Here is a 27784-nt window from a genome sequence, read left to right on the forward strand (position 1 = left end):
ACAAAGCACCTTGAGGCGACTGTTTGTTGTGATTTGGCGCTATATAAATAAAATTGAATTGAATCATGTAGCTTACCTTTGCCACACAGCTGCATCTTCTACTCTGCTGTGAAACCAGCTGCTAATAAATGAATTCAATAATCAATAAAGTCTCAATACACTGTGTAGCCCTGATCAAAGCTGTACCTTTTCTACTGGAACCACATTTGTGTGACTGAATGAAAATGAATCTAATAAAACATTAAAATGTATTTATTGCTGAAGCACAACTTATTTCACCCAACTACATAAATGAGCTTATAAAAGCAGCTTAAATAAATAAATGGCTGCTAATGAAAACAAAAAAAATTACAATGTTTTTGTTTGAACAACCATTATAAGTGAACAATCACAGTGACATTAAAAATTGGTTACATTTCTGTACAGACCAATGACAGATTCGAACATCTGCAGCACAGCTGGATCAGCGCTTGTGCTTTTGTGCTTCCTCCTTTCTTCAGCTGTGTTAGCAGAGGACATTTTTGGGCAAGAAAGGAATAATAATTAATCTGCTTGTTAAGCGATGATGTACAGCCCTGTTCCTTCTGCTCGCGCTCTTGTCTTTTCAGCACGCCGCAGTGCTTTATCTCTCTTTGTTGAGTAGATATGATCCCCCCCAATACTATCATTCTCAGCTGCTACAGTTTTTTATCAGCATTGTTCATGTGTAACACATCCTTAAGATACCAAATACTGTGGTCCTGTGCACTGGTCACTCTTGATCCAGCTGAGGGTATGTTCACATGTACACATTTTTTTTTTAAAACTGGGATTTTCTGCTTTTGTTTTGAAAAAATCTTGAGCCAAAAAACAAGTACAGAAATGTTGGCCTGTCAGAAGCCTACAAACAACAACAAGGTCCACAGTTTTACATCCAAAGAGGAGATAAATGCACACAACTCTGACACTGCAGACTGAGTCTAAGACTACATTCACGCTGCAGCCTGAAGTGACTCAAATTTCGATTTTTTGTGAAATCCGAGTTTTTGCGTGGTCGTTCACATATCCAAATATATACGAACCTAAAAGTGTCCCACATGCGCAGTAGAGGACGCGACAATGTCACACGTAGCGAGCGTGCTCAATATTTGCGGAAGTAAGTTTGTTCTCTTTCCCGCGTCCGCGTAACGGGACGCAGAATAGTGCAGGTCGGATAAATGCGACCTAGCCGTACAGACACAGGACACATTTGAGAAAATCGGATACGTATCGGATTTAGGACCACATGTCCAATTGGCCTGAGTCGCATTTGAAAAAATCATATCTGTGTTGTTCAGACTGTCGTGAAAAGATCAGATACAGGTCGCATAAAGGCAAAAAAAGAAAAATCGGAACTGGGTCACTTCAGGCTGCAGTGTGAATGTAGCCTAAGACAGAAGTCTCAAACTCCCGGGTTGTGGGCCGCATCCAGCCCCGCCCCCTACTTCCGTTACTTTTGAACCTTTTGAACTTTTTTGAAATTTCATTTCCCCTCCAATTAAGAGGAGTTAGCGAAATGTCAAAAAAGTAACTTAAAGGGCCAAAATGGCCAGATGCGGCCTGCGGACCGGGAGTTTGAGACCACTGGTCTAACTGAGCCTAGCCTCGGGACCTGTTCATGTGCAGTAATCAGATTTATGATGTTGTGAACGGTCTCATCTCAGATCTTCTCTTTGTCCATTTGCAGTCTTCTTTTTGCCAGGTGAGAATAAATGAATCCTCATCCTACATCTTCACTGTGTTAATAGGTTTATATATGCACAATAGCAGCTCTGTAGCAAAACATCTAGAACCTGAAAGGAAATTTGACCCGAATGCTGCTCATAGTGCAGTTTTCTCTTTAAAATCGTCCATATCCTGAAGCTGAAAGCTCAGAAAGGCTCTCGGACTCATCTTTAAGTGCTGATGGTGTGTCACTAGTTTCTCAACAAATGTAGCATCAGCATTCATTCTGTATAACCTCAGCCATCCAGGCTGATCTGGCCACTAGTAACGTCAGTCTGGCACCTGATGACTGGATCAGCTCCCTTCCACTGAAAGAGGAAAAGGCACGTAAATAAAGGTGCTCACCAAAAATGCTTAAAATCTGAGCTATGATGGATTTCTTACTTCTGGTAGTCCAGCCCCAGAAGGCTGATTCCATTAACAGCCAAGATCCTGTCACCTGGTAACAGCTTCTCACACAGGGCAGCTGGAGAGTCTGGGACCACTGCACGGATGAAGACGCCCTTCGCCTTCAAAGACATGTCCTGAAACATTGTACAATCTCTATAAAAGCCTTTTTTAAAATGATATTTTTGAGACCTGAGTGTTTTATATCAAAATGTCTCTCTTTCCTCTTCCAAAAACATAAAAATTATTATGCATCACTTTTTTATAATGGGGAGAGAGCTATATATGTGCCACCAGTCACAGAAAATAACCTCCTGAAGCCCTAAACCTTTAGCTTTGCCAGAGACTCAGCTATGTTCACTCACCCGTGTGTCTACTAGAGCAAGACCAAGCCCTCTTTCACCTCGCTCCAGCTCCAGGCTAAAAACCTCATCGTTATTGCCATTACAATGGTCATCTGCCTCGTCTTCATCCTCCTCCTCCTCTTTTAGTTCCACTAGTGTTTTCATATTGGTACAATCGGACTTTAAGCGGTCTACTTTCAGAGCAGCTAAACACTGAAACACTAATCCACCTGCAGAATACAACAAACAATATGTTCAGAAAAAATAAGACAGAAGAAAACAAAGATTGGAAATGTCTTTCTATACCTTCATCACAATCATCTACACCAGGGAGCCAGGGAAGTGTCTCACTGTCAGACTGCATCCATTTATCGTGGTCTGCCTTCACCAGATCGGTTCGATCTAGCATGAGGGGGCTGTTAGGTGGAGTGAGGAGGCAGGAGGGGTCCAGAATCGACCTCCTCATGTCACCGGTCTCAGTCTCTCCTGTTTGCAGCTCTAGATTTCTTAGCTTTTGGGACAAAATATTGGCACCACAGGAGCTGAACTCATCCAGGTAGCTGGTGAAGAGAGGAGAGGGTGATGATGATGGTGATGGCGGTGAAGGTGAAGGTGGTAAGGGACCAAAGGTAGTTGAAGGGGACTGGCAGTTTTGGTCACTAGCCTGCATCAAGTTCAACTGAGCTTGTGACGTACTAAAGGTTTCCACATTAGCCATATTATTCAGGTTCGCCTCCATGTGAACTGCATCACCCTGGTGGGCAAATAAGATTAGAACATGAACAGATACAGCAATGAGCAGAGAAATATAACACAGTTCATTGTACCAAGATGTACACCGATACAAAGAAGCAGTAGGGTGTGACCACATTGAAAAATACTGTCTGATGAAGCACGTGTGGCTGAAACATTATGGTTTCTGTGGGGCAACAAATGGGCAAACCTGAAGTCCCGAAGTGATTTTTCACTTTTATCACTGACTCGTTTCTGGCCCAGCGTCTGCCCTCGTCTGGTCTGGATGTGCCAAAATGGCTGACCTCACACACTAGCTTAGCATTTTGGTGCTTATTTGTTCCACAGTCATAATGTCAACTTGTAGCCAGCAGGCCATTAGCTCAGCTTAGCATAAAGAGACACATCAAGTATAGTTGTGACTTTTTAACCTCTGAACAGGTCCAGGCTAGCTCGACTGCTAGCTGAGTTTAGCTCTGGCTGACAGCAAAACAACAGGGTTTCTTGAAAACGGACTAAATATGGTACTAGCCGTTTTTAAAAACATTAAAGTTACATTTACACTTAACAATATCATTCATTTTAAAGTGATATTCTATTTAATTAACTAATCATAAGCTGAATAGCAACTGCTGAACTTTATTAGTTAGCAGTTACTAATAAAGCACACTAACGCCATAACTAAGAATGTAAACTCAGAAAACTTATACTATGTAAACATTAACAGGGGAGCTTTATGACAGTTTGTATGGTGGTTTAGCATTTAGGCTAAAACGCTTATGTCCCTACAGCCTCGCGGGGCAGCTAGCATGCCGATGAAGCGATGAAATATTTTTTCAGCAAAGGTTTCCAATCGGCCTTTGTATGCTTTACCAACTCAACTAAGCATGAAACTATAATTTACATTATCCATATTTTTTAACATATTTTATCTTTATTTATATATTAAAAATGATATTTATTTACTTCTTTTTTTTTACCTTGTGGTCTCCAGCAGTTGTGACATGTAAGTGGGAGTCAGAAAGAGTGGAAATAAACTTTTTGAGCTCGTCCAGCTCTGCCCTCAGGGCTGAATCTGTTACTGCCCTTCTCAGTTGGAGCTGGTAACCCCCATCGGGCAGCACCAGTGGATGGTGGGTGTCAAAGCTCTCCAAGATGTCAGCTAAGGAAGAAGAGGGAGAAGGGCAAAATGAAAGGTAAATGGGAAGAGTATCACATTCATAATGTGTTCATCTTCTACTTCTCACCTGGTTGGTGTGCTGCAGCTTGGTCCGGCACTGATGGAGTCCAGGTGTGTCTACAAGGTGATGCTGGGCTATACAGGCTCAGAAGGTGGTTCAGCTGGGCTGGGTTCAGGGCAGGGTAGTCTGAGCGCAGAGACACCCACGATGTCTATGTGCATGAACACACACACACACACACACACACACACACACACACACACACACACACACACACACACACACACAGAATGATTCTTCTCCTGTGTTTTCATAACACATCTGTTGAGTTAAAAATGTAAAATCTTCATAAAAATCATAACGCACCAAAGGACGTGGAAATAGGGACATTTTTCATTAAAAAAAGTATTTTCTCTGATTGGGAATGTGCACATGTCACCTACTGGACATTTATCTATGAAACAAACTGAAAACTGTTGTGTGTACTGTGCTGAGGCATGGTTACATCAAACCATTTCATTTCTGTGTTAAATGCACATCCTGAAAGAAAGCAGGAAAATAGCTTGTATGCTGTTGTGAAAAACAAGCATTTTTATAGATACTCCCTAAAAATGGGACTAACTATCAGCTTAATCAATATGAACTGTCCATAAACCCTGACAATGGTTGTGGGCTGTGGAGCCTGATGTCTGGGTCATCTCAAGCGTATGAACTAGCCACATTCATCCACATGTTTAAACAGAACTTTATTCTAGGCAATTTATCAACTGCACACACAGATACACAGTATCGTGCCCAAGGACGCAGACTGGAACGACCTTCCAATAGCAGACCACCCACTCTCTCCTGAGAAACAGCTGAGCCGGGCACTGATAGTTCAAACTAGGGTTTAATCCCGGGATCCGGGATTCCCGGGAAATGCGATCAGAACCATTTCCCGTTTCCCGGGAAACGTTAGACGGGAAACCGGGAAAAAAGTCGCGCGCGTCGATTTGACTTTCAGAAAGAAAAGAAAGCTTCAGAATGTTAAATTTAAGGAAATATTGAGAGAAGGGTTCGTTTAATGCGAAAAGCATTACTCTTCATTTCAGGCACGTTCAGCCTCCGTTTAAGGCTTCAGCCTTCATCTCAAGCGTTTTAATAGAGGTATTACACAGTTGTACTTTTTCCTCTTTAATTTGTTGAAATCGTAGGCAATGTGTTTAGCCTAAGGTATTTTGTATTATATAATTTTATATTATTATATATTGTTATATTGCATTATATAGCCTATAAAATATGCCTGCCCTGAACAATAAAGAAATATCTGTTTAACTTCGAGTGTTTCTTTTCCTCTTTTGCAGCCGCTTACTAACAATCATGAATTAGGATACGGGCCTAATGTGTGAAGAAATTATCATGAAATAGATTGCTTTAACATATTTCGCTTTTAAAATGGAGTTGAGTAAAATGTATATTTTTTAGGCTATAAGGATTTGCCAGTTTTTCAAAAGACGATTCACAGCGAACCTACTTTAACCCTCAGACACGGTGTTATAAATTTGCTGTTGCCAGAATGGCAATGACCAAGTCGTGGTGCATTACTCAAGGCCCTGTGTTATGCCATATTATAGTGTAGTACGGTAGTTAACTTTTCAATGACTATTACAGCGTTCCACTGGTGGAGATATAGCGCAACAGATGTCGCCACGACAGCGTGGCTGAGCCTTTATCAATGCTGTGGAGATGAACCGTATTGTTTTGCACCAGCAGTTGTAAAATATCTTGGTATAATTCCATGTACAATGGAGGAATATTCGAATTATATTTGTTAAGGGAGTGTTGAGGAACGATACAACACCGCATAGCTCGAGCACTCCAATGTCGAGATGTAGGTTTTATTGCGTTAATCAAGCCGACGTTACCCCCTACTGGGCATAACAGGACATAGCTGGAAAGCTACCTCTACAATATCAGAATAGGTTAAGGCCGACACAGGCTACAGAAGGCCTAATTAAAATAAAAAAATAAATAAACTTTTTCCCGGGATTCCCGGGAAATGGCTCGTCATTTCCCGGGATTTGATTCATGTCATTTTCGGGAAAAATATTAAACCCTAGTTCAAACTGTCCATCAGGAAATATCAGGGAGGTCTGAGGATTATTTCCAGCACCTTCTTGAATGAATTCATGCTTCAATGTAACATTAAGCAAACACAGGGCTAAGGCTAAGGGTTAAGGCTGGCAAAGTACATCGAATCACTGCCACATGAAAAATAGTAACATTTCCCCTCCAGCTGGCCATGAGACGGACAAGATTTAGAGGGAGGATTAGGACCCTACATTTTCAGATTCTCTATTCATTTATTACAAGAACTGAACTGCACACTGTAATGCAAACTATTTGATGAAATAATACTCTAATTTTGAAGGCAGACTGCTGCTCTAAACTAAAGCACCAAACGAACATAGGTCTCATAGGATCTCATTTCCCTGGGTTTTGAGTTTTCATGATTTCGAGAACGGATTTCTGTTTGAGCTCTATAGTCTCCAGTAAATCCTGTTATTTTGTATTCCCTTGTGTTTATGAGTTTTTTGTGGTTTCTTGCTCAGCTTTAACTGGTGACAGATTTGCTGTTCCCTTTTGGGATCCCATTCTGTGTCTAAGTTTTGTCTCCATGTCTAAGTTTCCATCTTTCTGTGTCAAGTTTGTCTGTTTGAGTCATTCTCACTGTGCTACTGTAGTTATCCATCCATCCAGGCAGAGTCAGGGGACACCCTGTACAGGTCGCCAGCCTGTCACAGGGCTAACACAGAGAGACAGACAACCATTCACACTCACATCCACACCTATGGGCAATTTTAGAGTGACCAATTAACCTAACCCCACTAACTGCATGTCCTTGGACTGTGGGAGGAAACCCATGCAGACATGGGGAGAGAGGTGCCAGTAAGACTGAAGGCTGTCAACAATTTAATCAGTACAGTCTGTACCAAAAAAGGTCGCAGAATCAGGAATCATCAGGAACTGCCGCTTATCAAACTGTCTCTGCCCCCGCTGTCCTGTCTTCTTCTGACCTGTGTTGGACTGATCTCCCTGACCTAGCTGCTGATGAACTCTACATCTTATCAGAACTGTTAGCTGAGGAGGGAGTTTGAGTCAGTCCCACAGTAGCCCCCCCCGCCTCCGCTGGCTCCCCTGTCCATCCCTCCCCACCCTAGTGCTCCCATGCTATATGTTTCTGCTCTGTCGCAGAGGTTTTTGTAACCTTATACTGTGTATGTGTGAATGTATACAAAGTATGAGATGATTTTTTTTCCTTACTCATCCCTATATGTTTTCACTATTGTTTCTGTCTTTTTAATGGCAGCGCCTCCAGAAGGGGGGCAGCATGGCCACAGTTCACCTATCTCCCCATGTTTGTTCTGTTTGTCTTCTTGGATGGTGTTCTGTTAACTGTAATTTCCCCATTGTGGGATCAATAAAGTATCATCAAGAAGAGAGCATGCAAACTCCACACAGAGAAGCCCGGGCCAAGGTGGAAGGTGGAATGGAACCCTTCTAGATTACATTCTAGCTGTGAGGCAGCAGTGCTAACCACCATGCCACCGTGCTGCCCATTACTATAGATATTTCCTCTTTTATTTTGATGGCCTTTTGTCACTTGTACTTTGTATTTACTTCCCTGGTCTCATCTTAAGTGATTAGTTTCAGCTGCCCCCCCATTACCTCTCCCCTCATTTTCTCAAGTGTGTATATACTGTCTGAATACCCCCCCGTCCTCTGTTGAGTTGTCCCTCGGGGGTTGCCTTGTGTTTCCAGTCATAACTCTGCAGAATGCATGTTTATGTGTGTTTTTTCTTTCACCTGCAGTAAATTCTTTCTAGGCGTTGCCAGCAGATTGATAGCCGATGATAGAGTATGTGTGTCCTCCAGGGCCAGTTCTCCCAGTCCGGCTGCGTGGGCCCAGTCAAGGAGCAAGTCAAGATTGGCTCGTATTCGCACACCTCTGGACCACTGATAGAATCCTGGCTCAGAGCCTGAGCACACATCAGGAGAAAGCCATCAGGGAATTTGATAATAGTAGTTTAGAATAATGTGAATATCTCTGCAGAGATATTCACATTTTTGACTTTGCAAATTTATTTAAACGTTTATTTAACCAGGCAAACAGATTAAAAACAATTTCTTATCTACACCTGCAGCCTGGTGAAAGCCAAAGCCTTTGCATCCAACAGTACACAACAAATGATAATCATAAAATCACAGTAGCCACACTACGTAATAAAAGATCTACAAACATCCTTAAAAAAATTATAGGATATTGGAGGTGTCTTTTTTTTAAATAGTTCAACAAACAGATGAAAGACCAAAACACACCCAGCTGTAATTACAGCAGGTCAGTGGCTGCAGCAGCTTTTTGAGTTCAGGAATCTAGATTGAATATTTTCAGTTATCACGTTGGCTAAAATATAACCGTGTGCAATAAAATGCAGGGTGGTGTGTTTTAATGTATGTATATGGCAGGATTTGGTGAACTATGGCATTATTTTAAGCTGAGGATTAACCCTTCATAGTTCAGCAGTATTGCAATGAGACGAGCAAACAGGCTCTGCAGCCGCTGCTAAATCTCTTTATGGCCACTAGAGAGCAGCGCAGTCACAGCTAAATGTGACTGTGGGGTTTCAGCCAATGCACACACTTTTAGGTCTTAAGGACTTAATTATGAGGCTAGCAGGTAGAAGAAAAGTGTGTGAAAGATGCCAAACACACTGTAGGCTTAAGTCACACTTGATGCATCACACGCTGCTGTGTACAGAAGAACACCAAATAAGTTCATGACCAGTGGGACTCTGTAAATGTTATTACAAAGTTAGGGCACACACATTTCTCACTTAATATTAACAATCTGCTCTTCTTGTTGCGAGATTAGAATAATTCACTGGCAGACAAAAGACTGAGCTGTGGTGATGACATTAGCTATCGGGAATCTTGGCCTAGAAAAGCAAAATGATTCTGCTGACCTATAAAATATCCACCGCCTTTTATTACTTGTCAATTGAGACTCTACTGACCAGCAAATAAATGAATTAGAACAACGAAAACTGCAAACTGCTCAGACAACCAGTGCTAACCACCGCAGCACCGTGACCGTTATAAATGACTAACGTATTGCTGTATTTAAAAAAATAAATCTAGTCTGTGTGCCAAGAGAAGCTGATTAAAAACCAATAAAAATGCTAATCAATGAACTATGTGCTGAAATGTCATGAAGAGATGACCTCCATCTTTCACCTTAACATATTCAACCAATCATAGACGTGAAGAGGACATCCTCCCATCACAGGTGGTAACCCTGTCCTAACCCCTTATTTTGGAGAAAGGAAGAAGTTTTTTTTTTTAAAGGAAATGTAAATAGTTTTGATGTGTCAGTCAGAATAACTGGTTTTCTTGTTCCCTGAATGCTTTGGAGACTTTGGAGAATATCCATCCATTCTCTTCTGCTTATCCTGTTCAGGGTCGCGGGGCGGCTGGAGCCTATCCCAGCTGTCACAGGGCGAGAGGCAGGGTACACCTGTACAGGTCGCCAGCCTGTCACAGGGCCAACATATAGAGACAGACAACCATTCACACCTGTGGGCAATTTAGAGTCACCAATTAACCTAACCCCAGTAACTGCATGTCTTTGGACTGTGGGAATAATTTACTAAAAAACAAAATGATGTTTTGTTCGTTGGTAATGGCTTGAGTTGGAATTAGTTTTAGGGCTGAGGTCGTTCACTGATGACGATTTACTGGGAATTTGTGATTCAGTGGGAATTCTACGCCATAGCTACGCCGTAACCACAAACCCCTCTGAAACCCTATGATGTAACCTGACGTGCACCTCCCTGGAAACGTCACTGCACACTGATCCAGCTCACAGCTACTGTGATTGGCCTGTTCAGTACCGGTGATTCCTCCCAGGCATCTCCTGGGAGATTGCTGCAACTAGCAGAATGGATGCAAGGGGATAAAGCAAAAAAGCAGAAAAGGGACAAAAATGTTTGCCCTAAAAAAAAAAAAGAAAAAGAAAACTGACCACATATAAAACACCAGCATACGACCACGCAGTAATTAACATGTACTGCATCAGCACAGGGGCAGCCACTTATGTAGGTTAGGTCATAGGCTCTACAGAGATTCACCACAGAAGTCTAAATCAGGCCTTAGACCTTAGGGGGTCAAAGGTCGTAACTGTCTGATCAGACATCAGGTGCTGCAGGAGTAAAGCTTTAATCAGATTTGACCAGTGATTCTATACATGTAGTTTTAATGTTCTAATAATGCAGCAAACCAATAGTCTATGATACAGACACTGGTACACCCCCCAGCGTAGGTTCCGATCCTGGTACCTCTCTCCATGAGTGAGTTGAAGAGTGATGCGTTGATGAAGTAGAAGAGGTAGCTGATGAGCTGAGAGGAAATCTCCGGGTGGACCTGGCAGTCTGAGAGTAGCGTCAGGCACTCGGTCAAAACGTCCACCACCTGCTGGATCTCCGCAGGGACCTGCAGTCCGCCGCTACCCAGGACCTGAACGCTTTCACTAGTTGTCCTCAGCTCAGGACTTTCCCTGAACGGATTGCAGTCCAGAAGTCCTGGTAGGATTGGGTAAAGGATCTAGTAAGACAGAAAACAAATGTGCAGCTTAGAGTGACTCAGTTGTCCACGTGGAGCTGGCGATTATTGACAATTCCTGTGGGTCAATTTGAGGTTGGAAAAGTTAACGTTGTGCAGTGGATGTTCTGATTGCTGGGATGAAATAAAACATGTAACCCTCTAACCCAGAGCTCAGACCACCCATACTGTCGTGGCATATCTGTGCCTCACACTATAGCATAGCTGATAGAAGACTGGTTAGAGTCAGCCAGCAGCACCAGAAATAAAGAGGAGAGGGTTTCCAACATTTCCTTCCTTTCAGTGAAAGGTCCTCGCTGTTCTTCAGGGCGAGCCCGGACAATGACAGCTTTGTTCAGGCTAATTGTACACAGACATCTCCCTTCCTCTCCGATCTCACTCTTACGCCCACTGAGCATCCGAGGCCAACTCCAGCCATAGATCACATTCCTAAAAAGCTGAATATGGCTCATGTGGGCTTGGCATTGGGCTGCAAGAAGAACTGCTGAGTGAAGAGTTCTGAAGGAATCCACCCTGAGCAGATCAGTTTACATTCACCATAAGGCTCTGCAGCCAGGGCAGGCTGAACATGAACAGGAGAACATAACAGCTCCCACTGCACATGAGACACTGGAAATGGAAATGGCTGAACATTAAAGCAAATAATCTTGCAAATGTTGCTGGTTGGAAAATCTCTCTCAGTGGAGTCGGGGCAGAGACGATTTATTCACTCAGCAGCACTGGATTCTGGGATTACCACATGCATCCATGGCACGTATTAGCCTGAGGTCAAAAAAATAAAACTGCATTCATTGTGACGGACACGTAAACATGTAGTCTGCCCACAAGCCTGTTAAAGTGCGCCTTTATTCATCACGACATGTCTTCAGATGCAATAGCTGCTCGCCAGTGGCGCCTTTTGTTTTCCATCCCGCAGCAATAACCCTCACATCAGATGGAAAGCCATGAAATACTCCTAAATAAACAGAGATTTAAGAAACTGCTACCACGTCTGCTGAGATTTAGAGCTGAATTTCCTGTGAACTGACTCGCTGAACAAGAAGTTGTTCCTATCTCACCTTGTGGAGCAAACTCAGACTTTAAAATAGCTCTAATACTTCCTCAGAGAAGTTATACTACGTAAAATACTGCCAAAAACAACCGTGTCAGCTTAACCTAGCAGCGATGGGACAGGATAGCTGCTAAAATAAAATACTGGCCCATAGTCGAGGGCACTGTAGAGTGACAGCGGTGACTTCAGCTTCCTGAGGAGCGGCACTCATGATGGATGTCCAAACATGCCTGGATTAAACTAAGCCTGTGAGAAGAAAGCCAGCTCAATCTGAAACCCCAAATCCTCAAACGACGGGAAAATAACTTCATCCCCTCCTCCTCTGCGCACTCACCAAAGTTATGCATCATAAGTAAAACGTGATCAAACTTTAACATTAAATGTCCTCGGCTCAGAAACGAGTCATGCAGTAGATTACAATAAAAAATGTTTTTCTTACATTACTACAATTTTAGAAACATTCAGTTCAAATAAGGTCAAATGTTGCTTACTGGAGTACAAAGAAATGCACAAATAATGATTATATAATTATCATAATATAATGCTCTCGTGTGCATTTACGTACAAACATTTACTTAATACATGCTGCAGTTCCATTTTAAATGCAGGACCTTCACATGTACTTTCACAGTGTGCCATTATTTACATTTACTAACCTCAAAAGCCTCAAACTAGCTATTATTTTCATATGGTGTACGGGGTGGAGAGTGGAGATCTTATCACTGCTAGTTGCAGAGGACAATCATCTCCAGCTTGCACCGAGTATGAAACCGAGGCAGTTTGCAGCTGAGTATGAAAGTTATCACCTCCAAGTCTGCAGCCGTGATTCTGGCTCCGGGGACGAGTTGCTGCACCCATGTAGAGGAGTTTACGTATCTTGGGGTTTTGTTCACGAGTGAGGGGATGATGGGGAGGGAGACTGACAGACAGATTCGTGTGGCGTCTGCGGTGATGCGGACGCCACATCGTCAAGCTGCTGATTTACCGGTTGATCTGCGTTCCTTCAGAAATTTAAGTTCATTCCAAGCAATACTGTACAAGATAGATTTAAAAAATATATACTATTTTACCCTGTTAACTAGCCAAATGTCTGGTTAAAACTGGGACAACTGGTCCTGTCCTCTGCAGTCATCTGGCCCAGCAGGCAGACTTGCTGTCAGAAGTGAGCTCTATCTGCAACTGCCAGAGTGTGTGAGACCTCTGCTTTTCTGTCTCAAACAGCAGGTCAGATCAGTGCTGCCCAAATGCTGCCTTGGATGCAGCCCAATATTTGAAATTACACAGCCGTCTTCTTTAAATAGGCATTGTTGGTTTGAAGGATCCTGGTCTTTGGAAGGGGAGACGTCCATCTCAGCTATCAGCCTAAAGATGTAATTGTATGAACTGAAACAGGCCAATCTCCTGATTAATTTTTGTATTTTTTTTGAATGGCGTCTTCACCCACACCCACACACTCCACTGGAAATCTGTCTGAAACTTTCCTGGGCACAGCTCCATGGGTGTGGTGCTTAAGTGAAAGTGCACACAACTGGATACTGTGGCTACAATGAAATATTACTTTTCTCTTTTCCCCGAGGAGCAGCGAGTGAATAAAACAAAACACAATGCAACACAATCATACACAGTAAGCACTGTAAATGATTTACCATCAGTGCCAGGAGACCACTCTAGTGTTGGAGCTACAGTAAGGAGGCAGCTAGCCTAGCTTAGCATAAATAATGGAAAACAAGTGGAAGAAGTCAGCTTAACTAATCAGTATGTGCCCCAGAGTAAATCCTAGAAAAAATAGCTGACTATATTTGAATTAAATCAAATTGAAGCCATATTCATTTATTTTTTGGGAACCAGAAGGCAGTGGAACCACCTGTTCATGTAATTTTGACATGTTAGGCCCAGTCACACAGGCCGAGAGAGCAGTTGGTGACGGTCACAAGGGAAAAAGTATTCACTAACCAGCTGCATGTGGTTGCTGGCAATCGCTGTGAAATCAACTGCTAAAGCGCAAATTGCGTAGGCCTGGAGACGGGTCTCCTGGTACCCACCGGTCTCTAGGGAAAAACAGGGATTCCTCGAGCCGTTGGTGAGCGGACGCCGGAGGTTGCTGGCAGCTGTTAGATGAAATTGATCACAAAGAGGTAAACGGTGCTGCACCAACTTGTGATTGCTTTGGTCGCTGGCAGGTCACTGTGGTCACCTGTAGTTTTACTCAGGTGACCACTCGTTTGCCCAAAGTGCTTTATCTGACAGACACACACACACACACACACACACAGGTCCTTGGTGTCCTGTCTCTCTCCCTCAGTGGTCTGGCAGCATTGCTGCTCAGCCGTTTCTGATGAGTGGACCACACGATCCATGAGCTTGATTTGGAGGCCAGAGTGTTTCCTTCTAGTTAAGGCAAAAGCATATCTAATCAGCAATTTGTAAACCACAACAATGTGTCTGTTACCTTAGTAAAGTAGTACACACACTGCTGAAAGGCGAGCATGATGACTTCCTCCAGGACAGCTATTGTCTCTTCACTGGCTGAACGGACACAGGACATCAGAAGCTCCACCAATACTGAAAAGTAAATATTCATAAATGCTGCACTGAAAGACAGGATTGACAGTGTTACACTCTTTGGTTGCACCAGTGCTCAGTATAAGATAAATAAGGATTATTTTGAACTGTGAATTATGCCAAGCTATCCTAGAAGAGATCAAGAATAAAAATATGGAGTTGGAAACAAGCAGCAGAACAGGTTGCAGTTGTTATCATGGTTATGTGATCAACACCTAATCAACTAACCCAAGTTCTCCTCTTCCTTGCTCTCATCATCTTCCCTCTCTGGTTCCTCTTCCTTTCGGGCTCTCCACTCCAGAATAAGAGGCAGCTGGTGCTGAATGAACTGCTGCAGCTCCAGGCTGTTTGACATCCACACCACTAGGGGGCGCAGTCCAGGGATCAGCTCTTGGAGGCAGAGAAGCGTGGGGTCTTCTGGCTTTGAGCTTTCACCCCTGAGACTGTAACAAAGGAGCAAAGCTGTGCAGTGTTCTCTGTGAACTGTGATGTAATTAGTACCTGGAGAACAACAGTAAACTGTGCTTACGTTTCAGGCTGAACTGCAGCCAGCTCCTTAGTCTGCTCCTGCATGGGAACATCAAATGTTTTGGAGTGAGTTAAAATAGTGACCCGGGAAAACTTTAAGCCAGAACCATCCAGGGGATAGAAAAACTGTATTTTCCTGTTCCCCAGACAGTGACTTTTGGACCAGTAAAATACAGTAATTCAGTCCCTGTTTGCTACAGTGGACATCAGTCTGGGTTCCTGAAAAGTTCCTCAGTCCCTGAAGAAATTTCTACTTTGGAAAATGAACCTTTGGAACAGAATTTGAAGGCTGACTTTCTCCCTGCAAACATTTTCTGTTTGGTCTTGGTCTATTCAAACGAGATGTACTCCAAATTGATTTTCCTTTGATTAGCAGCAAAGGAGATGATTTAAAAAAGGCAGTGTAAGTGCATCATGGCTACCAGGCATGCATTCCTTGGAATATTAACTTGTGCCTGGCAGCTCCATCTTCAACATCCTTTGTGAAATGTATCCACTGTCCCTCCTCTGCACGTCTAAACCATTTCAGCCTCTTTAACTTCCCTCCAAACCGCTCAATCACTTCTCTTCTTAACCCACAGCCTCGTCCGGCAAACCTCTCGGCCACTGGTGACAACACCAACTCAGGCACGGACAGTCAGCCAGCAGACTTTTCCGTCTTCAGCCTGTGGAGATAACACTGATTGGTTTGTGAGTGATCGACTGCTTCTTGTAAATCTGGTGGAGTTTTTACTAATTCAAGAAGAGTTTTATATCTTCAAGTTTTAAAAATTTAAGCTAGATAAATAAAATTTGGGGTTTTTTTGCATGCTAATCTAGAAGCTTTGTAATTTCCAGAGATATAAAAAAGCAAAAAATATTAATTTTAGTCTGATTTTTTTCATGCTGTGCCACATATCAAAGAAACTTGTTTCCAGCCATTGCTTCTACCGGTGGTTCCCAAATTTGTTTCTGCCACGCTCCACTTCAAAATGTGAAAACAGTCCATATCCCACTTCTTTTCTTTACCAATTTTAACAGTAGAAAATTATCCAAGTTGAATTTTAGTAAAATAAAAGTCAATCATGATAGCGGCCCTTGCTAATTTCCCAACAAAAATGATATAAAATCATCTTAGTTTGATATTTTCCCCTGCTTGTCCACCCCCACCTGCAATGGCTCTATGTCAGATCAGTGTTTGAGAATCATGTTAACCTAGAGAGCTGAGGGAGTGCAGTTGCCCATTTTGCCCAGCATTATGTTCTTCTACAGGACCGGCAGAGCTGCGGGTACATCTTGTACCAAAACTCACCCACATGGTGCTCTGAACTCCACTTGCAATAAGCAGCAGGAGCCTGCGCAGGTCTGAGGTTTGAAGACAAGCTGATGAATACTGAACACACATGCACAGCAAGAAGGCAACAGTCAGCGGTGGTCTATCACTGATGCTGCTACTGCTCCCTATAGCAACAATCTCCTTCACAATGAGATCCTCGTCCTCAGCTCCATAGTTGAGAGTCAGGCTGTGGCCTTCAGGTGATTTTAGGAGTGGAGGCCCTCTGCTTAGGGGCTGTTTGCAGCTTGGGCTCTGGTAGTCAGTGCAGGTTGAGATGCAGGTGCTGCAGAGGATCTTTTCTCTTGTAGTTGCAGAGCTGGTGTGACCTAGAGTCCAGGAGGCAGCAGACAGGCTGGGCTCAAGAGCATCACTGATCACTTCCTTTGTTTCCAAGAAAGAAACAAGAAACATAAAGCAGGATTTGTGTATATGAGAAATTCCAAATTAATTGGTTCTTATAAAGGTAAACTGGTTTTACCTTGTGCATCAAAGCTAAAGGATCTTTGAAAAGGAACAGGTAGTGCTGTCCCAACCCAATGACATCACCAGGGCAAAGCTGCTCCTCGTTTCTCACCACTTTCCCGTTCTTCGTGACCACAGCACCCCGACACGGGCAGAGCACGGTGGGTGCAGCAACGCTTTGGCGAAGGAAGTAGCAGTGTCTCGGAAGAATATCGGCAGCAAAGAGAACAATATCAACCTTTGACCCTTCTTCATCGCCACCCTCGTTGACCGATAACAATATTTGGGCTGGCAAGGAGGTAGATGACAAAGTCCTGAGTGAAGAAATAATCAGTATCACAGAGGTTTAATGGATTTGATTAAAAATTGCTCCTTTAAAAGTTTCAGCAATGTGTTTTTCTATGAAAGTATTTCTTGCTTGTCTCCAGTAAATAATGTTAGGGTTACCTTTTTAAAAAGTAATGCATAGTACTTTTTTTTTGAGTAACGACCCCAACACTGATCTTCAGGTTACTTACTGTAGCGCTGATTACCCTAGCATGGTACCTGTCACAAACAAAGGGTTAAAAAAAAAGTAGGCTACGTCCATCTTATATATACAGTCTGTGGTTAATCACAAACATGTCTGTGACATGTTATAAATATGTGCAGTTTAATTGTACTGGAACTTAATTTTTAGGAGACAGAGTTCTATTAAAAAATAGGCCCAAAGTTCATTTTATGGATAGTGCCGTGGTCTGGAGACAGTCTGGAGACACAAAGACACATTTGTCAACTTCAACCATTTTGTTAATCACTAACAAAAAGAACTTTTTTTTTCAGGTTTTATTTAGTAGATCACATCATGCCATTATAAGCTATGTAACAGCCTCCCTCAGAGAAAGCTTAGCAGTCTGATCATGTGGAGGAATTAAAGTCCAGATCCAAGCCCGATTAGACAAACAATGTTTTATTAAACCCAGTGAGTGGCAAGCGTAGTGTGCAGGGATTATTATGTTTGACATTCCCCTTGTGATGCTTGTCTTTTCCAACTGGACAGATTTAAGCTGAATTAATGTACAAATAAACTCTCTAAACCTTTATAATAGTATTTCTCAGGGGTACATGATTATATTCTTATGAAGGGTATTTTGGGAAAACTGTGACGCAGTGTTTAAATCACTGCAGTGTGTGTGTGTGTGTGTGTGTGCGTGCGGCAGTTGGCCACCGTTAAAAACCCACTGGTAATCAGTCAGGAAGCAGTGCCAGGCTTGTCGTCTTCTGTTTCCTGAACAGTGTTTTTACACTCACAGCTTTTCTGCGTGCCGTTCACAGACCTTCAGAATGATGATTCCTTCCTCTGTCTCTCACTTTGACTCAGGAAAACAGTGGATTAAATTAAAAGTGTAACGCTGCCACTTTTAATTTAACGTTATGTATTTCTGAATAATTTTTTAAAGAAGCTGAAACCTGCTTACATAGAGCAGTCAGAATTGACCGTTAGCTAAGTCCCGCCCCACTTGTGCAGCGCCTCTCCGTTATCGCTGACCGCAGTTACGAACGATAACAGAGGCAGAGCTGCTGGCCGACTACTGTGGATTTTAAATGCAGAATCTACCAAGCTAGCTAATGAAGAAAGCTGCAATACCATTAATTTTATATACATACGCCTCACAATAAGAACTCATTAAATGGTCTCAAGTATGGCCATGATGGCTATGACATAATGCTAAAAGACCACCGATAAAACTGGATTAAAAGTCAGCATCCTCATAGAGAAGACACAGTAACAGTATTGTGTTCTATTGCAGTAAAATGTAACTAGGATGAATGTGTTTTTACCACTTTTACCTTCTGCTTGCCTGGTAACAAAGTTACCATTAAACCCCTTAGCTAGGATTAGACTCTATCTTAGCACATGCTAAACAAGCATCATTTCCTAAGTTAGAAAATATTAGCTTTCAAATCATCTTGTTACATGGATTTTGACCTTATAGTTCTTTCAACTAAGTACAAATGGCAATATAGAGAGCCAGAGGCCAACATAAGCCTACTGGTGAAATGGTGGATGTAAAGATGCTAATGTTACAAGATACAAGGCTTTGAGAAGGAGATTCACCCCATCCTATTTTCCTTGCCTGTCTGGTTTCAACTCCAAGACAGGAGACAAGAAAAATGCTTTACTTGAGGCTTCAAATGAGACATCACTAACCAATGGGTGACCTCACAGTGGCTATGTCCATCTTATATATACAGTCTATGTTTGGGAACTGCGAGACGAGCCCCTTTGGTGGGTCAGAGAGCCACTGCAGAGGAGGTGTAGGTCACTAGGGGAAATATATGGAGTGCAGACTCAGTTGAATTAACATGATTATTTAAGGGAGAAAATAAAGAACCCAGCGGGGCCAGGAGCCAGTGTCCTCCTCATGTTAGTCCCAAGCAGCTGCCTCAAAATGCATCCAGCATAAAATCTTTGCCAATCGAGTATACAGATCAAAGTATTTTATACCAGATTGGTAGCAGATGATCTGCATTGGTGATGCCTAGAGAAGATTTAAGGCAAAACCAGTTTGCTGATATTGTTTGTCGTTATTTTTTTTTATATTTGTCTAATTCTGTAAGGGGGGCACAAAAAAAGGTCTGAGAACACTAGACTATTGTTTGCTGTTGCAACTTTCATTAGAGAAGTAAATTAGGTAGATATTAAAGCCATAATAACAAAACAGTGAATAAATGCTGTACTGGAGGAGGGTGGTGAAGTTGGATGATAACAACAGGTGAAGGTTGGGATGCACATGCAGGAGCATCTTACATGAATATTAGTTCAAATTGTTTTCACTGGGAAACTCATTTTGCTATTGATTACATGACTATAAATATCCAGTAAGCTCTAGAGTTGATTTGACTTGCATGCATCAGTAATGCTAATGCAATGGCACATCAATGTAGTGCAGTCTCATAAATATGTATGATTATTAGATGATGACCTCTGACTCTGTTTGCTCCTGTTGCTGACATATAATTGGAACACTGCCTTTCAGGGTCAGCAGCAGAGCGTGTGTTTGGATATGATACCTGTGCGGCGCTGCAGCCCTGCAGCAGCAGCAGGTACGGACAGTCGTGGGGAGGGTGAATAGAGTACTGTGTGGTGTTATCGTCCGCTGCTCTCCGTCTCCTCCCTCTCAGACTCCTCTCTTCGCGCTCGCCCCCTCGGCCTCGGCGGACAGAGGGTCTCTGTTTTGGCCCCTCTGAGGGAGCCGCGAGGCTGTGAATGTGATTCTGTTCAGGGTGCTCAAAGCTTTGCACTGATGTCTGACTCAGGCTCTCGCTTTTATTCTTGACACGTTTGTCGTGCTCTGCTTCCTGTTTGGTCTCTAGGAGGTCCATCTCACTTTGCTCCTCCACAGCTTCTGGCTCCGACCCACGGTCCTCTCTATGAGGGTGGAGGTCACTCTGGAGCGGCTCTTCTGCAGCTTACGAGCCTGGGCATTGATACCTAACACGGAGATGAAATAAACAAATAAGAGAGCTGGAATAGCATTCTAACTACATCCAAATTGAGCTGCTGTAAGAATATACAAGCACAGGGTGAATGGAATGTGGTGATAGAGCAACACCCATTTTTTTTTCTGAGGGCAAGGGTGAGGCGTGTGTGAGCCTCTGTCATAGCACATGTTGTGTTTTTGCCAGAGTGAACACGGAGAGCACCACAGCAGGAAACAGACAGTGGAAAGAAAGACAGACGGAGCTCATGGAAATTTAAAAAAAACTTCACCCACGCAGCAGGCATCTACAAGCTGACACCGATAGAACGCTATCACAAGCTGTACCATTCATACGAGGAAAACACACAACAGGATACACTCTTACACTGTGAGCACAGCTGTGTCAACCACAGCTGGGGCCTCCATTAGAAGTGATTGCAGAAATGACAGAAAATAGTCCAACCCAGTGCTTTTACAGTACCATGGAGCATTTGTGTCAGGTATCTGTGGAAAGTTCTGGGTGTTTATTTCTTCTGTCACATCATGCTTTGTAGAGCAAATCAGTGTAAATCCTGTACAGCATTTTGCAGCAAGTCTTTAAGTGCTAAAGTTGGGGTGTGTCGCTAGAAGAAATGTAATTAAATCAGCGTGTCTGCAACATCTATTAAATTTACAGTTTTAAAGAACATTTTAATGGCACTGAGAGTAAAATATGAGCCTAAATTTGTAGCAGAAATTGAAAAGAAAGGAAACGAAAGAAACAGTAGACCTATTAAAATATAGTTTGGCCTGTGTGGCTTGGCTGATTTTCACTGGAATAACAACGTGCCAACAAACCACATTTTTACTGTGAGAACCTTAAAACTGGGCTTAACACTGACAATGCTTCATTTACTGGGAGACTCTTTTTCCAGGACATGCACCCGGGTTCAGGATGTGGTGTAGTGTGCAGCAATCACTCCCTTAAAGTGCCCTGAGGTTTTAGCGTACCAGCGGTGATGGTGTCCTTCTCTTTGGAGGTCTTCTCCTCTACTGAGCTTCTCTTCTGGATTTCGAACCGCCTTGCCAAACCCTCTCTGGGTTTCCACAGCGACTGCAGGAGGAGGGGCTTTTCATGGTCGCCCAGTATTCGGAAACCTTCGGTTCTCCACGGATGATTACCGATGGATCCGATGGTGTCACAGAGAACGTAGGACTCCGCTTCCTCCTTCCCAGGCCATACCTAGAGCACAGTTAGCCATATTATCCCCCTCTCAAACCCAGAGGCAGAGTACTGAAACAGCAGGCAGCAAAACATGCCAGTTTCTATAGAGATTGTTACATCTTTCTACCAACAATGATATACGCTATCATTATTCCTCTTGACACTGAGCTAGTTAACAGAAAGCATGATGCTAAACATATCACCATCATACTATATTTATTGCAAATCATTATAACTTTTAGCTATCTACACATTTTGCAGATTACGGCTAAATTAAATTCACTGTTCTGGCTCGTTCTGGTTTCCACCAGCTCCACCCTGGCAGTATCTACCATTACAGGTACTAATTTATGTTCACTAGCTCACAGCTAACTGCGCTTGCTTCTTCACGGTGGGTTTATTAAATGTTTTCTCGCTTAAAAATAGTCTTCTGCTGTGCCATTTTTTTTGAATGAAGTGAGACTGACAGGTAAAGTACCAAACCAAAACAATAAGCTCAAAATGCTTAAATGCTCTGCAGCGGTGAGGGAAAACTGTTCCTGAGTGTGACGTTACCCTCATCACCAAACGCAACTCCTTTCAGGTAAGTATTAATATATATTACATGCAGTACTATGAAAACGTCTCATTTTGTTTCAGTGTAGTTCTTGCATATTTTGGCATACCTCAGCCGCCCCCCCCCACTACATTTCTTCCTTAAGAATGGCCTTGTGACAGCCACCTTTCTCATGAGGCTTCATTTAAAAGTAGATGGATCAACTGAAGCGTGAGACGCAGGTCCTGTGTCAAATCTTTTTCCAGCTTCTTAAAGACATGAGTTTTTGGATACTGTTCATCTGCTGTAGATATATATTTTTAAGCCTGTGTTCTCCACCCACTGCACACAACGCTGAGATATGTTACGTTCAAGTCTAATACGCTTTTGGGAATCACGAAAATACTAATTTATGCTTCTCAAACGATGTTACCTTAAGCATTTGTATATAGCAAAGAAATAAATGAATGAGTGTTAGAAGCTTAAAAACCAAAAAACATTCCTCTGAAAATGGGCAGGTACAAGGGCTGCTAGCAAGCATTAGCAGTACAGTAATGCTAATGTTAGCGAGCATTCTCTGTTAAGTGAATCTGAAAACCTTCAAACCTGCTTCTTTTCAGCACTTTCTCTTCTTTCTATGTAGCGGGAATGAATGCAACCTAACAATTTAACATATTATTGATAGACTATCTTTATTATCTGTTAGCATATATTTGTTAGTAACCAGTTGTACATCTGTCCATACAGCAGACTCAGTATTGAACTTTAGAGTTGTTTTTCTGCCTGCTTGATGAACGTAATCCATATTCACTCTCCATTCAGCTTTCATTTGATTTCAGTTGGCTCCTGAAGGAAATGTCTGTATTTATAGCTGCTAAATACTGCACTTTGTTTGCAGCTAGTTGCTAACTGTGGCTGTCTTTGTTTGTTGCTGGGCAAGTAGCATACAGTGGGTTTTTAAGAGTTGGAAATGGGTTTGTTGGGAGCCAACCACATGAAAACTGCTGCAGGCCATTAGAAACTCAACAATTAGCTCCAAGAGATTAACATGTTTTGTATAACTGATGGAAGCTAAAGACTTTGGGGATAATTCTTAGTGGGTTCTTCACTACTGGCAACATTTTCAACTTTACTTTTTTAACTATGAAAACGATTAATGCGGCTTTAACATAACTGTCGTCCAGATGTAAGAAGCCCTCCTTTAATTCTATTTCTTTGAAGTAGTCAAAACAGTATCTTATGGATATTACAATAAACCTGCTTTTAGCAAAAAAAAAAAAAAAGAGAGATTGTTTGCTGAACCATTACTAAATGGATTATGTAGTAATGGCATATTTAAATGTCACTGCTGCAGAGTATTATTTTCACTGAGAGAAAAGAGTCATGATTTACTCTTTCCTCTACAAGCTGAATACCACTCACATTAATCATTCCATTATGTTTTTGGCTGAAATATAAGCAAAGGCTGACAGACGCTGATTCTTTCGAGGCTGCCCCGGAGCCGAGCCGACACTGCCTGTCTTTTAGACAAGCCTGTGGTTTTCTCTAGACCTTTTCAGCAATACTAACTCTGTGACATTGTATGCACTATACTGCAATTATAACAAACAGCGCAACAGGTCAAATCAACTTTGTCCATCTGAAATATGAAGTACTAATCACAGAAACATGAAAGTGCTAGCCTTGCATCAACCACCACCATTGCCAATCCATAAAACCATTCTGACTGCTTTGATATACAAATGATGTAGCACATAAGCATACTCCAGCAGAAGAAGCATCTGGATATACATCACTCAGCCAGAGTAAAGGCTCATGTGCAAGCACACAAAGCAGGCACATGTGGCAGGCAGATGCAAGTTCCCAGATAGCACATGGTCTTACCGTTCAAGGGCCTCCTTGACGAGCTCTTTTGCACTAGAGTGAGTGCTGGCCAGGACGCTCTTATAGTGAGCTCCTTCAAGGATTTCATTTCCAAAGATCTTCAGGATTCCCGGGGCAGTTATCTGATTGGACAGCTCAGATGGGTCTTCTGCAATTAGAGCATCTGCAGAGATCACTGCAGAAATGGAAAGAAGGTTTAGCGCTTTTCTCAGTTGTGGTTCAGTATGGATGAAAGGCCAAACTTCTACATGTGATTACAGAAATGTGTTTTTATTAAAGGAACTTATGCTCATTTCCAGCTCCATGTTTTTATTCTTGATTCTGCTAAAGCAGCTTTGCATGATTCACAGATCAATATATTCCTTTACTTTATAGCTTAAAAAAAAAAAAAAGATCTCCCTTTAAGTCAGCTTTCTGCTGATTTGCTGCCTCTCAGAAAACAAACAATTGGAACAGAAGGTGGGCGGGGCTTTCATGACGACCATATTAGGTATATCCACTCTCTTTAAAGAGCCAAGAGTAGAACAAGCTAATATTTAGTCTCTAAATTAGTCTCAGTCTCCTCCGAGTTTAAAATGCTGCATCCTGTGCCTCCAGTAACAGTATCATTATTATCTTTTGTGGTACTGTAGACCTCCCCTTCCTGTTTGCATGCAGTGACTTTAAATGACTGGTAATGCAGGAATCTAAAGTGCTTGCAAACCAGTGCCAAAATAACCCTAATGACATAACTGGGGTCATTCTCTTGCACTTCATCGCTTACTCCACAGCCACAAGTTGATTTAGGCTAAAAAAATCAAATAAAAAAGCTACCTGCAGCATCAGCACCCTTCCAATGACAACAAATTCCCAGCCTAAACATGCAGGGAGAAAGTAAAGTCAGTGTGACGTACTGCTTCCCTTCCTGGCATGGACCGATAATGATGACTTGAGCCCTGCAGTCAGCGCCATGGAGCCTGAGGTGGAGGTGGGGTTGCGGAGGAAGACACCTGAGAGGCGGTGGGTACTGCGACGAATGCGGCTCTTGCACGGCTGTCTTGCAGCCACGCCCTCGGCAGACCTGCAGGCGGAGGAGCTTCCAGTGGATGAAGCTGAACTGATCAGTAAAAGAGAAAAACAGAGAGCGTGTTTGAGGGAGTTGCTGAACCCTTACCGGCGGGAGGAGTGATAAAGCTGTCACATCTGATCCACATCAAGTGAAACACCAACCGCTCCCCAATAAATCGGGGAAAAATTAAAGATATATTAGAAAGAATGAGGTACATACCTTCCTGTCCCTAACACAGTGCTCTCTGGTTTCCTTCACCATGCCTCTCTAAGCTCTCTTGGGACATTAATGAATAATCAAGTTTACTTTCCTCTGACTGAGCCCGTAAGCTACTTATCATTATGGTTCAAAGGTTCTCCGCAGTTACGCCACTTGCATATAAAAGATTTGACATGTCCCGTTAATAATATTAGTGCTCCCGGTGAAAGTCTGTGACAGGAAAACATTACGTGACACCCGAGCAGCTGCATTTGGAGGATAATGAGAGCTGCTTCAAGTTCAGTGAGGCCAATACAAACACTTCAATTAAACAGTAAGAGTACCGGTACTGACTTCAAACTCTCTTTGTGAATCAAACCTTTAGTGTCCTTTATTTACACAGATGCTCTAAAATGTTCTATTGTCATTAATTACAGTTTTAAAAGGCAAATATTCTTTTGTATAGATTTCAATATATGTCAATACACGTCTGCACTTAGGGAATGTTAGAGTGAAATATGTATTACAGTATGTTAGGACCATTTAATCCTAAAATGCAATCACTGGACAGTTAGCCCTCTTAATGCCTTCAGAACTGCCTTAATTCTTCATAGCTTAGATTCAACAAGGTGCTGGAAACATTCCTCAGAGATTCATATTCATATTGACATGATAGCATAACATAGATTTATCAGCTGCACATCCATGATTTGAATGTCTGGTTCCACCACATCCCAAAGCTGCTCTGCTGGAATGAGACTGAGGCCATCTGATCACTTTGAACCCACTGTCACGTTCAAGGAACCAGTTTGGGATGATCTGAGCTTTGTGATATCCTGCTGGAAGAAGCCATCAGGAGATGGGTACACTGTGGTCAGAAAGGGACTCAGGTAGGCTGGGGTGTTCTAATGATACTCAGTTGGTAGTAAGGGGCCCAAAGTATACCAAGAAAATATGCCCCACACCATTACACCACCAGCCTGAACCATTGATGCATGACAGGATGGATCCATGTTTTCATGTTGTTCACACCAGTTTCTGACCCTACTGTCCAAATGCTGCAGCAGAAATCAAGACTCATCGGACAGGCAGTGTTTTTCCAATCTATTAATATCCAATTTTTGATGATCCTGTGTCATTTGTAGCCTCAGTTTCCTGTTCTCAGGTAACAGGAGTGGCACCCTGTGTTGTCTTGAGCTGCTTCAAGGTTCGAAGTGCTATTTCTGTCAGTTATTTCTGAAATAATCATACAATCCATCTCAGCTGGCACCAACCACTATGCCATGTCCAAAGTCACTTAAATCACCTTTCTTCCCTATTCCGATGCTCAGTTTGAACTTCAGCAGGTCACCTTGACTATGTCTACATGGCTAAATGCTCTGTGTTCCTGCCGTGTGATCGTCTGATTAGATACCTGCCTTAACAAGTGCAGGAACACGTGTATCTAAGAAAGTGGTGACTCTGCCTCAAGGCTGTGGAGCAGTAAATTTTGCTACTCTAGGTCTGTTAGCTACGGTTAACTGCAAAACATTACAAAATGGGTAAGAAGTGGAAAAGATGAACTGTGAACCACTATAAGAAAGGTAGATTGACAAACATATGAGTGTATGATTAAAAATAAAAAAAAAAACTGAGCCAAAAATGTCCTCTCAGTCACTTGAAGGTTAGAATTTCCTATGAGTTCCTGTGACTGTGGCTATTGTTATATGAAATACACACAAACAAAACAGCCAAACGGGAGGAAGAAGATGGCAGTAAAGTTGCACTGAGGCATTGCAACAATCTGCTTCTGTTACAATTAAAGTTGGAATACACATGTGTGAATATGACCTCATACTTTTTTATCCAGTGGCTGTGGGGGGATCACAAGTTCCAGGACACATCAGAACTGAATTTATAACAACACGCAAAAAGCAAGCATGCATAACAACACAATCAAACGAGAGGAAACGCAACAAGAAGCCAGAAAAGTTGCACTGAGGCAGGCAAATGTTTGGCCAGGTGAACAACTGACAGTTCAGGGCTTAAGATACACGAAGTGTGTGTGTGAACACAACTTTGGCACGAATATGCATTTGTGGTTCGTACTCACTGCTGAGTGCCATCGCTAGTCTTCCTCCCCAGCCTGACAAACCGTCTCTTTGGGAGAGCTGCAGGTAAACCCGGGGGTCTTGGTGGGACAGAGCGCAGCTCCTCAGAGGAATTTTTGATCTGATTCATTCCTGATCCTGATCCTGATCCTGATCCACCTGGTGATTCCTTCCTAACTTGAACCTGTTTTAGTCTAAATTAGCAGAGAAGGTTCTTCTGGTGTCCCTCTGGAGCGCAGCTGCTGATGCCTCGCCCCATTCCTGAGATGTTCCATTCAGGACCGGCTGCGCACATTCATCCAGCTGCTGCTTCATTTTCCGGAACACGCGCTGCAGATGTTTCCAGCCCTCATCCAGCTGTTGACGGGCTGTTCAGTCCAACGACAGCGACGAAGCGGC

The 27784-nt window shown here is 42.6% G+C and overlaps 1 protein-coding gene across 1 annotated transcript; it reads right to left on the reverse strand.

Moving 5' to 3' along the window:
• Window positions 1-282: 282 nt before the first annotated feature.
• On the reverse strand, window positions 283-27780 carry radil2b (Ras association and DIL domains 2b). The gene is given in 23 exon segments (XM_030755862.1): window positions 283-2051; window positions 2128-2267; window positions 2496-2704; window positions 2781-3228; window positions 4187-4368; window positions 4454-4598; window positions 8234-8406; window positions 10762-11026; window positions 14545-14657; window positions 14886-15100; window positions 15187-15224; window positions 16477-16881; window positions 16979-17227; window positions 17229-17276; window positions 20017-20100; window positions 20102-20184; window positions 20187-20333; window positions 20336-20437; window positions 21417-21638; window positions 21641-21648; window positions 24050-24224; window positions 24943-25145; window positions 27388-27780. Coding segments are annotated over 23 exon segments (3876 nt in total). The 5' UTR covers window positions 27516-27780; the 3' UTR covers window positions 283-1957.
• Window positions 27781-27784: the final 4 nt, after the last annotated feature.

The sequence above is a fragment of the Archocentrus centrarchus genome, chromosome 19 (assembly GCF_007364275.1).
Source record: "Archocentrus centrarchus isolate MPI-CPG fArcCen1 chromosome 19, fArcCen1, whole genome shotgun sequence".
Classification (NCBI taxonomy): Eukaryota; Metazoa; Chordata; class Actinopteri; order Cichliformes; family Cichlidae; genus Archocentrus; species Archocentrus centrarchus.